At 38.3% G+C, this 16390-nt stretch overlaps 1 protein-coding gene across 1 annotated transcript in view; it reads right to left on the reverse strand.

Annotated features, from left to right (window-relative positions):
- Positions 1-983: 983 nt before the first annotated feature.
- LOC126343832 (AFG3-like protein 2) overlaps positions 984-16390 on the reverse strand; it is a 100566-nt gene continuing 85159 nt past the window's right edge. The window contains exons 12-15 of the mRNA XM_050001972.1: positions 14381-14581; positions 4542-4736; positions 4175-4455; positions 984-2130 (exon numbers count right to left, since the gene is read on the reverse strand). Coding sequence (XP_049857929.1) covers positions 4198-4455; positions 4542-4736; positions 14381-14581 — 654 coding nt within the window. The 3' untranslated portion in view covers positions 984-2130; positions 4175-4197. The remainder of the gene's footprint in view (positions 2131-4174; positions 4456-4541; positions 4737-14380; positions 14582-16390) is intronic.

The following is a 16390-nucleotide window of genomic DNA, read 5'->3' on the forward strand; positions in this document are numbered from 1 at the left end:
GGAGGGGTTGCAGCCGAAGATGGGTAATTTAAGGGTAAGGCCATTTTGGGGGATTCTATGAGCCAAGCAACTATGCAGGAACAATATGTGGGACTGGCTTCTGACTAAGGATAAGGAAAGTTTTCTGGATTGACACAGATGGAAGGAGCAAGGATCCATGGTGGAGGACAAAAATGTGTAAAAATATGTGCGAAAAAATTCCAGTACAACAGTCATCTATTTCACCAATGCACCCACAGTCTTTACTTCTCTCCTTTTCTGCTGCTGCCCCCCCCCCCCCCCCCCCCCCCCCCAATCTTACTCCTACCAACCAGACTGCTTCTCCCATCCATCATGTGCTACTGATTGCAGTCTGGCCTCAACAGTCAGATACTGTGGCCATGATTGTGCGAGTTGCACATTTGTGTATGTTGTCTAATTCCAAAATTGGCTGTAAGCTTATTTGTTTAACACTCTTTTTGTTTTGCCTATCTTCGACTCAACATCTCTGCTATATGAGTAGTAATATATCCTTATGTAATATTTTTACTCAACAGAACATGCTTTAAGCCAGGTTACAAAAGTATAGTCTGCTTCTGAATATGTCTAGCAGATAATGAAAATAATGATGATCTAACATTAACTATTTTGAATTTATAGACTTCTCTGGCAAGGCAAAAATCTATACTACTCGCTACTGCCCCACTGGTTGTGAATACTACCAAAGCAAGAATCTTACAATTCACATGACTGTCTTGAACCAATCCAGTAGGAAGAATCATTGCACAGTGCTTTCTTTATTTGCAATACTTTATTTCCCTTTTCTGCAGTGTTTCTGATTTTTCACACATTCCCACACACATGCTTTCTTCTGAACTCTGTTAAAGACTTGGATCCTTTTTAATCACTGACAAATACTGTTTGTTTTGGAGTGAGGTAGGTAAAGAAACACTAAGAAAAGTGGATACAAATTATTCCGTCTCTAAAGGAAAATTAAACACTCATTTTTCATTTTCTTTTTTTAATTAAAAAAATTATATGTCATCTACAATAAATACTAACCTTCATAATCTGTACAGGCACATCACTGTTTTCACACATTTCAAATTTTAGTTGACAGTTAATCAACCGTACCAGATATACGAAGTATATATGGCAGTCACAGTAACATGTTATACTTTAGAATTTCAATGCACTCACTAACAAGAGTAATATCTTTGTGCTTCTATTTAGTAGCTATGTGGTTTACAATTTAGTAAGGTTTTTCTCGAACAGTAATACTTAGATTTCCCACTACTGGCATCTTACAATTTCATGTGATTAAAACTGTGATCCTTCGAGCAGTTTTACTTTTTCTGTAATTTATATCTTCCTGCATATTACAATGAAACTGTAAAATGACGATCAGTAAAATGGGTGGCTTCGGGTCTCGCATGAATCATTCTATACCCTCCACACTGTTTCACCCTCATTGTTTTAAGTCCACAAAATGAATGAAGCCTTCGCAACATGCTACGTAACTGGCGCTATCTACCAAAATAAATACACAAGTCTGATGTTCAATATCTCCACATACAAACTACACAACCTGTTTCTAAAATGATTCTGAAATCTGAGTAATGGAAATGATGGGACCTATAACAACATATTAGAAATGTCACAAAACAACAAACCCTACAAAAATGGACTGAAATGTGAAAAAAAGATATCCTAGAAAATCATTTACGTACAAAATGATTAAACAATGAAAATACTTATACAAAAATGATCACAAACTTTACAAATACTTCTGTATTTCTGCTGAATCATAAATACTGATTTGTATTTCAGAAACATTTTGAATACATAGGTTCTTCAGCAATGTTTTACAAAAGTATTCCTCAGTTGAATTGGCAGCAATTAAAAATAAAATAAAAAAGTTTTAACAGATACAACACATATATAAAATGTGCAGACTGATGCTAATGGCATAGAAAAAGAGCATTTTTAAAATGCTCAGGCCAGTTTACTGATGATGAAATTCCACTTATGTTTGGCTCATCACCTGGCACTCTTTGAAGACAATGCAATTTGGTATGTTGATTAACTGTAACTCGCAGAGGCATCCTAAGAGTTAGGTTCACTCGCTTATGAGGGTGCCAGCGACTAGTACTGCAACAAATCATATTTAACAACAAGCTTTAGTAGAAATGTATTTATTCGTCTCACATATGAAATGATAGCATACTTTTACGAATGTCTCAGAACTATTTACACAGCAGCATTTCATAATGATGGCAAAACTATCTTGATGCAGCTTATACTTTTCATTTACACCAGATTTCACATAAACAAATGTGTGTGTGTGTGTGTGTGTGTGTGTGTGTGTTGGGGGGGAATACACAATACCTACTACAAAGCAATGTTGTTAAAACATGATGTACTGTTTCCTAGCTATGATTGACAACGGGTGGAAACAACACGTATCATTAGACTTCTATCTGTTTCTCCATTCCCACGAAGGTGCTAATTTATTCTGTGCATATAGTACAATTAGGGTGACCAACCTTTGATAGTGATTTTAACAGAGATTTGGTCAGAATAAATTTCAACTGCTTAATTACATCATGTTTTCTTGAATAGGTAACAACAGAGATATCAGTATTGGGGGGGGAGTGAGTTTACTTTGCTTAGTCTTACTGTATTGTGTCATGTGGTATCATATTTTGAGGTATCTTGATAAACTGAGAGAAAGTTTTTAGTGTGTGAAAACATGTAATATGGCTCACTTATGGAGTAAATTCAACTACCCTTAAGAGTTTTAAATGTATTAGTTATTTAATGTTTTTTGGCATGTTCCACACCACAGATGGTCCCCTCATTTTGGGAATGCGGAAATATACAAGAGAAACACGTGATGAAGAAGGGAGCCACAGCTAAGGGGGGGGGGGGGGGGGGATTTACATCAATTCATAAAGTTTTGAATACTTTCTCTACCCCCCCCCCCCCCCCTCCCCTCTTACTAAAGATAATCAAATACTCTGATCATCTAAATGTTAGCATCCAAAAAAAAATCTCTCATGTGCTATCAATGGTGGTTTACCCACATTTTACTGTGCTCTGACAGTAGGGTGGCTAATTAGTGGCATACTGCCTTGGGAAATGGAAGTGTGTGGCATGGAAAATCATTTTAAATTCTGTTGGACACAGACTTCAGACTTAATGAACTGATTTAATAATGCAAGAAAAATGTCTACTTTATAAAAAGAGAAATCAACATGAACAAAAGTTTGTGAATTAAGAAATAAAGAAAAACTTTTAAGAATAAAATTGGCATTATGCCTATCGCTGTAGTGTAGCGGACTTTATGGTAAGCAATTTTATTTTCAACTGTGTGTCTAGAGTCTAATAGGGATCAAAACTAAAGGAATGCTACAAACAACAAATACAGTAAAACTTCTTTTTGTTATGGACTGGGATAGAACTAACCAAGACCTTTCACTATTCACCATACCGAATAAATCTTAGTAAAAAAAGTACCCCATAAAAAGAAAATAGAAGTGAGCATCAGACCAGAGTATAAACCTACCTCATCATGAATTACAGTCTCATGTAACAGCCTACCCACAATTCATTGCAAGGTTTTCAGTATTTTAAAACTGAATGCCGCAATAGGAAACCTTTGATTTCACTCACAACAATGCCGTAGTACTAAATAAATTGTCAAGCAAGGATCACACTCAAAGATTGTCAGTCAAAGTGTACTGCCTCTCAAACACTGTGCATCCCTCATCCAATCAGTGAATGAATTTGCTCAGCAAAAACAGTTCCACCGCATGATGCAAAATATAAAAATAAATCTCAGATACTCTAAGAGAATTAATATTATAAATAAAAGACTGAATTCTATTGGATGTATGACATTAGTTCCAACTGAGAAAAAAAAAAACCTCTAAGATACATCATCAGTGCCTGTATCACAATGACTAGCTTCAAGGCTTACCTCAAAACAGAAAACATTTCAAGAACTGTTGGCATGCTCCCTAAAGGAAAAGTGAAATGAAGAAAAGTGCTAGCTGCAAGCACAGAATATTCTTGAGTGTGGAAAAAATTAACTGTTTGTTACAAAATACATGCTAACTTCAGTAATTCTGTCACACTACTTTTAAAAGATCATTCATAAGCAAGTTAAATGATGATATAAAAAATAGCTTACCTCGATGAGTTCTACATAGTATCTTATGCTGAACTGATCTTCATTGCCGTACTCTTGCCCTTAAGATCTTCCTCACTTTTTCCACTGTCAGTATTTCCGTCTTGCTCTCTGCTTTTATTCCATTCACGAAGACCCTCTGGTAAAGTCGTGTCTTCTTCAAATGACCCCGTTCCTTCAACAAATTCTTCATATGTTGACTTTTCGGGGAACGGTCGTGCCCCAAGCAATTCAATCATATCATCCCGACTTAAAATTTCTTTTTTTAACAGGCGTTCTGCAACCTGTTGCAAATATATATTTCATCGGTTTTAACATGTTTTTGGAGCAAATCATTATTAGTGCCAATGTTTGTCAGGTAGTAACATACCTTTCGGACATCATCTTTATGATCAGTAAGTAACGAAGTTGTACGTTCGTAAGCACTTTGTATCAATTGACGAACCTCAGAATCAATCAGCTGAGCAGTTTTCTCTGAATACGGCTTCTCCAAAACCATCTCTCCCGGTTGAGGCATGTCAAAACTTATATTTCCTAGCTTTTCATTCATTCCAAAATGCACAACCTGCGAACAATACAATTCCAATCAATATTTCTTAATAACAGTTTCAGATCCAGCATTTTGATCAGATGATAGGCTGTTTCAAAACGTTTCACCTGATGTGACATTAATGAAGACAGAAATTTGTGGTGAATTTCAACTTACACAATAGGACTACCAAGTTTTTATTTTCAAAACACTACTATCCAAATTGACAAGGGTACATCCTGACATATTTTCTTCATTCATGCTTGAGATCAAAAGTCTTATTTACTTTTCATGAATGTTCAGTGTGCCTACTACTGGGCACATGAACATCCAGCCAATAGTCAAACTCTTTTCATACTTTGTAAATAAAATAGCAAGAAGCTTCCACATGGGAAAAATATATTAAAAACAAAGATTCCAAGACTTACCAAGCGGGAAAGCGCCGGCAGACAGGCACATGAACAAAACACACAAACACACACACAGAGTTACTAGCTTTCGCAACCGATGGTTGCTTCTTCAGGAAGGAGAGGGAAAGACGAAAGGATGTGGGTTTTAAGGGAGAGGGTAAGGAGTCATTCCAATCCCGGGAGCGGAAAGACTTCCCTTAGGGAAAAAAAGGACAGGTGTACACACACACACACACACACACACACACACACACACACACACACACACACACATCCATCCGCACATACACAGACACAAGCAGACATATTTAAAGGCAAAGAGTAACTCTTTGCCTTTGCCTTTAAATATGTCTGCTTGTGTCTGTGTCTGTGTCTGTGTCTGTGTGTGTCTGCTTGTGTCTGTGTCTGTGTCTGTGTGTGTCTGTGTCTGTGTGTGCGTGTGCGTGTGCGTGTGCGTGTGCGTGTGCGTGTGCGTGTGCGTGTGCGTGTGCGTGTGCGTGTGCGTGTGCGTGTGCGTGTGCGTGTGCGTGTGCGTGTGCGTGTGCGTGTGCGTGTGCGTGTGCGTGTGCGTGTGCGTGTGCGTGTGCGTGTGCGTGAAAGAGTGTACACCGGTCCTTTTTTTCCCTAAGGGAAGTCTTTCCGCTCCCGGGATTGGAATGACTCCTTACCCTCTCCCTTAAATCCCACATCCTTTCATCTTTCCCTCTCCTTCCTCAAGAAGCAACCATCGGTTGCGAAAGCTAGTAACTCTGTGTGTGTGTTTGTGTGTTTTGTTCTTTTCATACTTTTGTGTGCATGTCTACGGTTCATGCATTCACTGCTACTATTATGTACTGTAATATTTCAGCCAAAGTTTCTGGCAGGGGAGACATATATGTGAACTCCTTCACAATCCCCTGTTGAGAGACGACATGACATTGAAGGCCAATGGTGCTATGAGATATCTGTATGCCACCTTACTGCTAACACGTCATTGAGGTAGCTCACTTATGAAAATCATGCTGCACAGTAGCAACTGAATGGCATGCTTATAGGTAATCACATGAAGCAGCAAACTTACAAAGGATATCAAGGTAAACTTCCAAGTATTGATGTGGAAGTCAAAATTTACCCTACTTTTCTGTCTTCATTCATGTAGATAATATAGTCTTGTGAAACCTGATGAATTATTTGGAAACACCCCGTGTTACTGCCCACTAGAATATGGAAGAGTGGTTCATTACAGTATGAAGACTTTTTCCTACACACTGTTGGAAAATACATTTTGACAGATACATTACGGAAGCCTTTTGAGGGAAGTTACTTTACACAATTATTGGTAAAACTAATCAAAGTTAAGTGGCTAGTGAGTATTAACAATGTAATGAGGCAATAACTGTGGTCAGCCCTATGTAATTATGTCAAATATTATTACACCAATGCAACTCAATATCAGCCATTACTCTAATGGTAAAATCAATGATATTCAGAGAACACCAATTGGTAGGATATTCTACAAAGAAGGTTGCTGACAAAACTCTCACACAACTTATTCCAGAAGCTGCTCAAGTGTGTGGAACATATACCAAATAATACAATTGGGGGTGGGGGGTGATTTTGAATGTGCACAAAGAAGGCAGCATAAATTGTGACGGATTTGTTTGACCTGTGTGAGAGCACTAAAAAAAAAAAGACGACCTGGCAGATGCTTGAAAGTCGATGCCAACTAACCCACAAAAACCTACTTCCAAAGTGTCAAGAAACAGAATTAAGTGGAAATCTAGCAATGTGATAATAGTCCCTACTTATCGCTCTTACAGGAATCGCAAATATAAATTAAGACCAACTACAGTGAAAAAAAAAAAAGCATTTAACAAGTCATTCAATATGTGAACAGAATGGGAAGAAACTGCAACACATGGTACAACGCGAAGTACTCTATGTCATGAACTACACAGTGGTTTGCAGAGTATGATTATAGATGTACATAATTCAATAGCATCTAATTAACTGTTGTTTGTGTTAACCCAGAACTATAACTAAAGAAAACAACAAAAGCCTGGTAAGACCTATGAAGGGAAGGAAGCTTAGAATTTAGTGTCCTGCTGATAATGTTTTTCGAGACATAACACAAGCTCGGACCCATTCTGGCATTCACCTTAACCGATGTAGGAAACGATAGAAAACCTGTCTGGATGGCTCAATGGGGATATGAATCCTGGTCCTCGCAATTCCAAGTGCATACTAAACACTGCATTCTTAGCACCCCAAGCAGAAGATGTGCTTTGTTGTGCCCCTCATTTTATGTTGGTTTTGCAATGTATATTGACATTACACTGGTCATCTTTGACACACTAGTGTAAAAGATGTCACAAAACCATGTAAGAGCAAAACTGATGCAATCAGCACATTTATTTACTTTTATTTTTTTATGTAAGCTGATATAAGTAGACTTACATTATTTCCTTTGTGTCCAAGTAAAATCGTGTATCAAATAAATCTGCCTCGAAAACGTAGGTCAAAAAATGTTTACTGAATGAAAACTCTTGTGCAATTTGATGTATTGTGTATTTTCATATGCTGAGTGCCAGGAAAAATACATTTCAAGCTACGGCACTAGCTGTAATCAACATTTATGTTTTATACAATTTTGGCACAGTACAAAGCATATATTCGAAAGAATAATTATTCGTTTTTGAGAGCTTTAGGTTTTCGTAGTAAATCAGCATTTGTGATTTAGTTACTGTAGCACATACTGTAACTAACATATGTTGTTACACTTAGTTTTCTGTTTAACAGGAATATATATTATTTGCATCAATTGTGAATTGGGGGATTAACCTAAGACACATAAATGGATAAAGAATCAGCAAGCTTATTTTAAAGTTATTTCTTTACTTTTCTGTAAAACATTGCACCAGCCACTATGTAGTCCCACTGTGAATGCTGTTCTAAATATGGGATGAGAGATTTGAATAAAGAAAGATATAGTTTAGGGCATTAGGTTTCATCATTTTGAAAGACTAAAACATCTAAAATGATGAGGTTTTGACCAACTCTGCAGCAGTCCTCTTCAGGGAAATTAACGGACCTGAAGAGGACCACTGCAAATTCGATCAAAGTATCTGCATTTCAGTAGTAGTTTTGTTTCATAAAGACACAGCCTAATACCCAAAGTGATTTTATTCAAATTGACACTGGCCATGGAAGTCAACAAACTTACGGGATGAGCTACATGACATTTGTAGGCAGCTGGAAATTGCTCTGACTACCATCAAGGGAGTGGAAGCTGCTGTGAATGAATATGCTGGGAATGGATCCTGCCTCCTCTAGAGGAAGTACAGGCACTATCATTATTCACACAGTCAACTGTGAGAGGTATCACTGGGTGGATGGTTGGCTGGTGCTGAAGGGACCAAACAGAAGTCACCAGTCCATCCATCGAGAGAGTGTTCATATGGAGTTAACGATATCCACCACAGATTCAATCAAATTATGAAAGTACACAGACAAATACATCAAAATCTTCTAAGAAGAAGTAGGCACAGAATGCTTCAGCTAAGAAGATCAAGTGCGGAGGGTATACAGCTCTCACACACATCGTGGGGACACACACGCAGAAACCAACATACATCTGACGCTGCCGGCACCAGCCACTGTTCACTGGTGCTGACCTGCCTCCACATTCGCTCACCTAAGAATTGAAAATTCTACTCTGGTAAGTGTGGAACAAAACTTTATTACTTTAGTATGAAGTGGTGCAAGATAAGATACCGTTGAGTGAATTGTTATTGTGTAATTATTATATTTGAAGTTAGTTTTAAATGCTTACAAGAGCTAACGCATATAAAAGTGTGGAAGATATACAACAGGTTGGGAAAACTCAAGACCCAGCTATAGCCATGAACATTAGCAAAGAAGTGCCTGACTGGGCTGAGTTGATAAATTTAATCAAAGATCAAAAATCATTAAATTCTCAATTAAATACTCAAACGACAAATTTAGGTTTGTTAAATGCCGAAGTCGACTCCTAAAGCAAGGAATTTAGTAATCTATGGGAAGGCATGGGTGCTTTGAAGGCTGAATTTGACACCATAAGTACTAAAGCAGAGAATTTAAAAGTAGATTTAAAGAACGAGTTGACAAATTCTTTGACCACCCATAAATCATTTGTCTACTAACCTTAGTCAGAAACAGAATGACCATTTTCAAGATTTATAGAAAATGTTAGAACTTGACACCAAGAACAAATGTAATAATGTAGAATCAGAACTTATTGAAAAGTTAAGATCTTTTGAAAACATGTAAAATACTAAATATAATGATGTAAGAGCTTTGACAGAGAGTGTAGATAAGTATAATGAATTAATGCCAATTATTCAATTACAAATTAAAGGTGTCAATACACAGGTAGATAATGTAGAAAGGAATTTAAAAAAGAAAACAGCTAACTCCAATATTATAAGCATAATTAGTTTGAAGGTACAATTTGGAGAAAGTATAGATCGAAAGGTTACCGGGAGAGTAACATATGGAAACATATCGTCTATTCCTTCTTCCAAACTTAATTATACCAAGAAGGGTATGGACAACCTGCGGAGAGAAATTAAGCTTATCCAAGACAAAGTAGAAAAAAGGCTAACTTCACCTAAGGTCGTGTTAACTAGTGAAGCGGTGACTATTTCCAATGGGGAGCTAATTCAGGATTATCTAGACAAATCCCTTAATTTAAGCCAGATGGACATGTACATCCAACACATTTCTTAAAAAGATTTAATCAAGCTTGGCAAAAAAAAAAAAAAAAAAAAAACTAACTGGGAAGATTCCAAGAAGATCAAATTTGCTGTGGGATAACTTCATGCGGAACAGTAAATATTGAGAATTTTTCCTCTTGGGAAGACTTTGAAAAGAAATTTAAGGAGAAGGACTGGTCTGCCAGTGCTCAAGAAAAGTTAATATCAGATCTGTTGGGCCCAAAATACTATAATAATACTTGGGGTACTATAAGGAAATATTTCGATTGACATTTAACACAAGGGGAAGGGGAGGAGGGCACAATATCACAATATGAAGAATGTAAAATTGTATATCCCCCAGGGACGTTAACATTCAGAGTTAACGAGCGGAGTAACGACTGTCTGAATCAGAGTTGTTTTTGGTGTTTTTTCCAAACAGTTTCCTGCACCGAATTCCTTTAAAATCTAGAACTATTCTGTAATCATATTGATTAGAAAACCTGATATGACTATGAAATAGGGAACAACTTAAGAAAATCACAGACAAAATGTGATATCGAGACGAAATAAACTAAATAGAGTATTATATTTTTGGAAAATATAGTAAGATGTGACTAGCTGAACAACTGTTGTACCATAGTGTATAGATTTTCTATTTTGTATAGAGTATTTTATACCTTTTATGAGATGTGATATAGGTGGGAGGGTTTGTAACAAATTTTGAAAGGGGCGGGTAATGAAGCTAAAAGCATGATTTACAAGAACAGATAAATAATGATTAACACAAAACATTCATCACACCTTTCAAACAATGCTCACAAACAAGTGTGCCTGATTTTTCATCATCTGCCATTTCTTTAGGGTTGCAAGGATTTTCTTCGGGGACCTCAAAGGGTGAAAGTGGGACAAGTACGTTCTATAGGAGACAATTTAACACCAAACCACCTCTGGTGTCTCACTCAAGTACCTGAGGGGTAGGGATCCTAGGGAATGGGCGTGGAAAGGGTTTCCTGTCTTTGGAGTTATCTTCTTTCTCTTCTTCGATCCTAGCATCCATATCTATTTTTTCCTTTCTTACTTCATTTGAGGACCTATTTATTTTTTCCCCTCTTTCCATATTCACAAACTTCTATCGCTGAAGTCCTTCCTTGCTTTCGTCGTTACTAAAAACCTAAATCTTATCTTTAGAGAAAAAGGCCAAAGAATTAGACTACACGAACACACATCCACATACACACAAATAGACACTTCTACACAAACATTAAGTCACATAAGAGGAAGCCTGTCATGATGTGAGTAATGTTCATATATGTGTGAATTGCTAAGAGACCAAACTGTAAACTAACTTATGCTGAGAACAACACACACCCCCATGCCCAAGGGAGGACTCAAATCTCCAGCGGGAGCATCACAATGTGAGAACCGCCAGGAGTTTTAGGGAAAATGTGTTTACATATGTAAATATGCACACATATATACAGGAAGCTATGACGGTTCTACATCGAATCTACATAAGTAGAGATGCTCTTGCATAAATATCAACTATAAAGTAGTAATTAGTAGTGCCCGGATTTTAATCACCTAATAAACAGTGAAATATGTAAGTATTTATGACCTAAAACTTACGTAAATATGACCTTAAAAAAATAAAATATGACTTAATAGAAGTTTATTTAAAGCATTCTTGTTTGTTTGTTTAATTTTTTATTCACCATAAAGTAATACAAAATTCTATTCTCAAAATATTGTAAGTATAGTTCTTTCTTTCTGTAGGGTTTGTGGCTAATTTGTACCTATTTTTTGAATGTCTGAATGTATTATTTTCTGAAAAAGTACAGTGACGAGATCATCCATCGAAACAGTAAAACAATGTTTTTATTTATACATAGTATTTACAGCGTTTCACATTATTTAATACCGTTTGTCAGTCAAAGATCTACGGTAGTCACCGATGATAGTTTTGTACCTGGAAAAGCTCCTCGCCACTTCACAAGACGTCACTGGAGCATACTTGAAGGCAGCCAGGTCACTAGAGTTCAGCTTTGTTTCAGTATCTTCAAATGTTGCGGCATTCCCTGAAAGACTGTCACTAATTTTGCACTGTGTACAATTTCCAGGATTCCGTTGGAGAACACTTTGTAATTTGGTTTTCACTTTGTCAGTCGCATGACCGCAAGCTCGACCCAACTCACTCTGCACATGTTGCACAATACTCAGGGCCTCACATAGCTGAGTGCCAACAGCTTCCAGTTGTTTGATGGCTTTTGATATCACTGAAAAATTGGCGTTGATGCCTGCCAAGTTTCGTGACAATTTATCTGTTTGGTAGCACTTGATTCATCGCTATCAAGCTCACAGAAGATTGTCTTTATTTGGGTGTAGTTGGTGCAGTAATACTCGGCAGCATTAAGCCAAGAACCCCATCGTGTAGGAACAGGTTTAGGTGGGAGGGGCATTGAAGATGCTTGTTCCTCGAATTTTTGCACCCGCAGCGGAGCCTTCACATTGATTTTCTTGCCACAGGAAATTAATTTGCCCACATCAGAGTAATTTGAGCACATCTCTTCGGCAACTCTGTGCAATGCATATGCAAGGCAAGTGACATACACCATACTGGGGTAGAGAGTTTGAAGCCCTTTGGCTGCTTTAGCCATATGTGAAGCACCATCTGTTACAAGCAGCAAGACATTGTCTCTTTTCACACCATCCGGCCACAGTAGCTACAGAGAATTGTCAAACAAAATAGCAATACCCGACCACATCTTACGAGGTCACAGGCACAAAGAGCTTCAGATTGGGTGATAGAAGAAGGTTTGATCAATAGGGAGTCCTTACTAAGCATCTTACTGAGGGATGACTTTGTCGCAGTGAATGTGTCCCAATCCGTCCTAGTACAGACGAGGTAGCGGGGAGAGTGTTTCATCCCAAGACGGTGATCCTGGCCCTCCTGTCATGGTGCAGCCAGTGAAGGAAAGGCTGCCAATACATACGAAGCAGCATTCAATGATCCTTCACCATTCTAAGATGACGACCAGATTTTTGCAGCTTGATATGCTTCATGCAATAAGCATCTGCCCTGTTACCACCCGCTCTGACCAGGGGCTCTTCCCATGGGTGCCACCCAGCTGCAGCACCGCTGCTATTACGAGAAGTTCCGATGCTCCAGGAAGACAAGCAACCACTCCCTGGCATACATGGGTAGGGAACAGCTCAGGTATCAGTATTGTGAGCTTTGTGTTGTCAGGGGGTTCAGCCAGATAGATACATAACAGCTCCACAACACCGACTGGCTACAGGTGCTGGTGACCTACCAGGGTGGAGGGTTGCAACAGCACAGAAGGATGAAAGGAAGGGAGGGAGGGAGGGGGGGGGGGGAATCCACACCGTAGACGCTAGGGAGGGAGTTCTTCCCCAAATGGCTCACACTAAAAACAGAAAATTTAGAAGTTGAGGTTAAACTTCAAGCTGGGACCTAAATGCCAAAAAAGGATGGAGGAACAGGCAGAAGGAACAAGATTACAAGAAATACAGGGAACCAAGTGGATAGCTAGGTTGATATAAATCAGAACACACAGAAGGGATGGAGGGGGCAACAGCAAAGGAGTGAGGATAGGGAGGAGGGCAGGGTGAAGGAAATGCAGACAGGGAAGGAAGAATGGGCTGCAACAGCTCGGCGTCCCGTGTGCGCCATGCACAAACTCCCGACACAATTGTGAGCCCTCTGGTGGAACATAATAAAATATGTCCGATTTGAGTACCAGCGAAATACAGCTCCACTTTCAATGCACCTCCACCTTGTCATTCTTTTTTAGGACCTTGTATGCTCACACTGCCAAACCAAATACAGTTTTTTTAGGTGGTTTAGAACGTGTTCTTCCTAATGAAAAGAGTTTGCATAAGACTTTTTTGTAATAGTGGGCCAAAAATAGCCGTTTTTGGTGTTTTTAGAACAATCATTAACTTTGCCCTACTGGTAAGTAGCAGTACAATAAAAGTTTGTATCCAAGGACCTTGTATTAGTAAGTTGTTATGTTCAAGGTTTCTAGTGCATTCTGCAATTACTTCTTGAGATATACAAAGATAAACTTCACTTTTTTTTCCTAAGTCTGTGTGTTTCTTAGCCACCTTTGCTTCAAATTATTCACATGGAAATCACCCAAGGAATCTCTTTTTCAATTTTTTGCTTAAGAGAGTGAAAAAGTTGTACAAGGTGACCTAGTTTTGATTCTTCGAAGAAAATATTAACTGAGAAATTATGTGTTAAAGTCGCCAAAAACTCATGGGTGCATTGTTGCTAGCTGTGTTATGGAGTCAACCAAGTGATTATATCTCTGCAAGAATTAAATTGGCGCACCTATAACTTTACTGATGTTCATTGGGAACATGTGCAAATGCTCACACAAAATTTCATGGCCATTTGGAAACTTTTCCCAAAATTATACCACTTGGCATGGAATGGCACCTATGTGAATTATGATAATATTTTTGTATGTCACGGTTCGACTAATACATGAAATTGTAATCACCTGTGGACTGACGTTTTGTGAACACTCACCTGGGCATATGCACTCTGTGTTACTTTCTTGAGATCATCCTGAGCACCAGTTGTAATTCGGCCAAAGAAAATTTCTTCTGATACTCTTCCTCCCAAAGTCATACACATTCGATCAAACAGCTGTTCTTTGCTGTAAAGATATTGTTCCTTAGGAAGATACTGGGCATATCCTAATCCTTTACCTCGAGGAATGATGGAGACCTGTGAAGAAAGAACAGGATAGCAATTAGCAAAACTCTGGAAACCAAAAATAATCTCGAATAAAAATCACTGCCACTATGAAAGCAAATTGCTTGTGTGACCACACACACACACACACACACACACACACACACACACACACACACACACACACAGACAGACAGACAGACAGAGAGAGAGAGAGAGAGAGAGAGAGAGAGAGAGAGAGAGAGAGAGAGAGAAGGCAATGGGATCTGAAGCGCACAGTTAACAAGCAGATGCACATTATCTGATTTTAGGTTTCTGTACTGTTTGCCGACTTAAGACAATGCATGTCATGAGGCCTCGTTTTATGCTGTGTAAACATCGTTCCACAAAGTTTCTCCACTGGCTGCCTACATGCTGCCCTGTTTGCAGGTGCAATGCCTAATTTTGCATGATTTTCAATGTACTCTTATCATGTCATGAGTATGTTACATCATGAAATGTGATTCATCAAACTAAGTAACTGTTTACGACTCAAAGCAGCCACTGGTATTACTGCTCCTCAGTTGCTGACAAGACATAATTTGCAATATGTCGTGAGCAGGGGCACATATAGCTTCTTTATCCTATATTAAAAGGGAGATTTCTGCATACTATGGCAGCTAGGCAATTGCTGCTCTCCAGTATATAATTGGAAAAAGACTTACAACATTCAACCCATCTATTCACGACTATAATCTTAGTTCTATGGCAAACCCCACTATAAACAGATTGCTGCCTACAGTCTGTTACTCTGGTGGAAATCTTTGTAGTAGGTATGCTATTATCAGGAGAAAGAAAACTGGCGTTCTATGTATAGGAGCATGGAATGTCGGATCCCTTATCGGCCAGGTAAGTTAGAAAATTTAAGAAGGGAAATGAATAGGTTAAAGTTATATATAGTGGGATTTAGTGAAGTTCAGTGGCAGGAGGTACAAGACTTCTGGTCAGGTAAATACAAGGTTATAAATACAAAATCATATAGGGGTACTGCAGGAGTAGGTTTAATAATGAATAATAAGATAGGAACGCAAGTAAGCTACTACAAACAGCATAGTGAACGCATTATTGTGGCCAAGATCGACACGAAGCCCACGCCTACCACAGCAGTACAAGTTTATATGCCAACCAGCTCAGCAAATGACGAAGAGATTGATGAAATGTATGATGAGACATAAGAAATTATTGAGATCGTGAAGGGAGACGAAAATGTAATAGTCATGGGTGACTGGAATTCGATAGTAGGAAAAGGAAGAGAAGGAAAAGTAGTAAGTGAATATGGAATGGGGTAAAGAATGAAAGAGGAAGCTGCCTAGTAGAATTTTACACAGAGCATAACCTAATCACAGCTAACACTTGGCTCAAGAATCATAAAAGAAGTTTGTACACATGGAAGGGGGCTGGAGACACTGGAAGGTTTCAGACAGATAAAACTGAAGCAACTGCAAGAACTATAAGTTGAAGAGAATTTCAGAGAGAGCATTAGGGAATGACTGAAAAGAACCGCGGAAAGAATTACAGTAGAAGAAGAATGGGTAGCTTTGAGAGACGAAATAGTGAAGGCAGCAGAGAATCAAGTAGGTGAAAAGATGAGGGCTAGTAGAAATCCTTGGGTAAAAGATGATGTATTGAATTTAATTGAGGAAAAAAAAAAAATATAAAAATCCAGTAAATGAAACAGGCAAAAAGAAATACAAACGTCTCAAAAACGAGTTCGACAGGAAGTGCACAATGGCTATGCACGGATGGCTAGAGGATAATTGTAAGGATTTAGAGACATATATCACTAGGGGTAAGACAGATACT

Source organism: Schistocerca gregaria, chromosome 1, assembly GCF_023897955.1.
Source record: "Schistocerca gregaria isolate iqSchGreg1 chromosome 1, iqSchGreg1.2, whole genome shotgun sequence".
NCBI classification, from domain to species: Eukaryota; Metazoa; Arthropoda; class Insecta; order Orthoptera; family Acrididae; genus Schistocerca; species Schistocerca gregaria.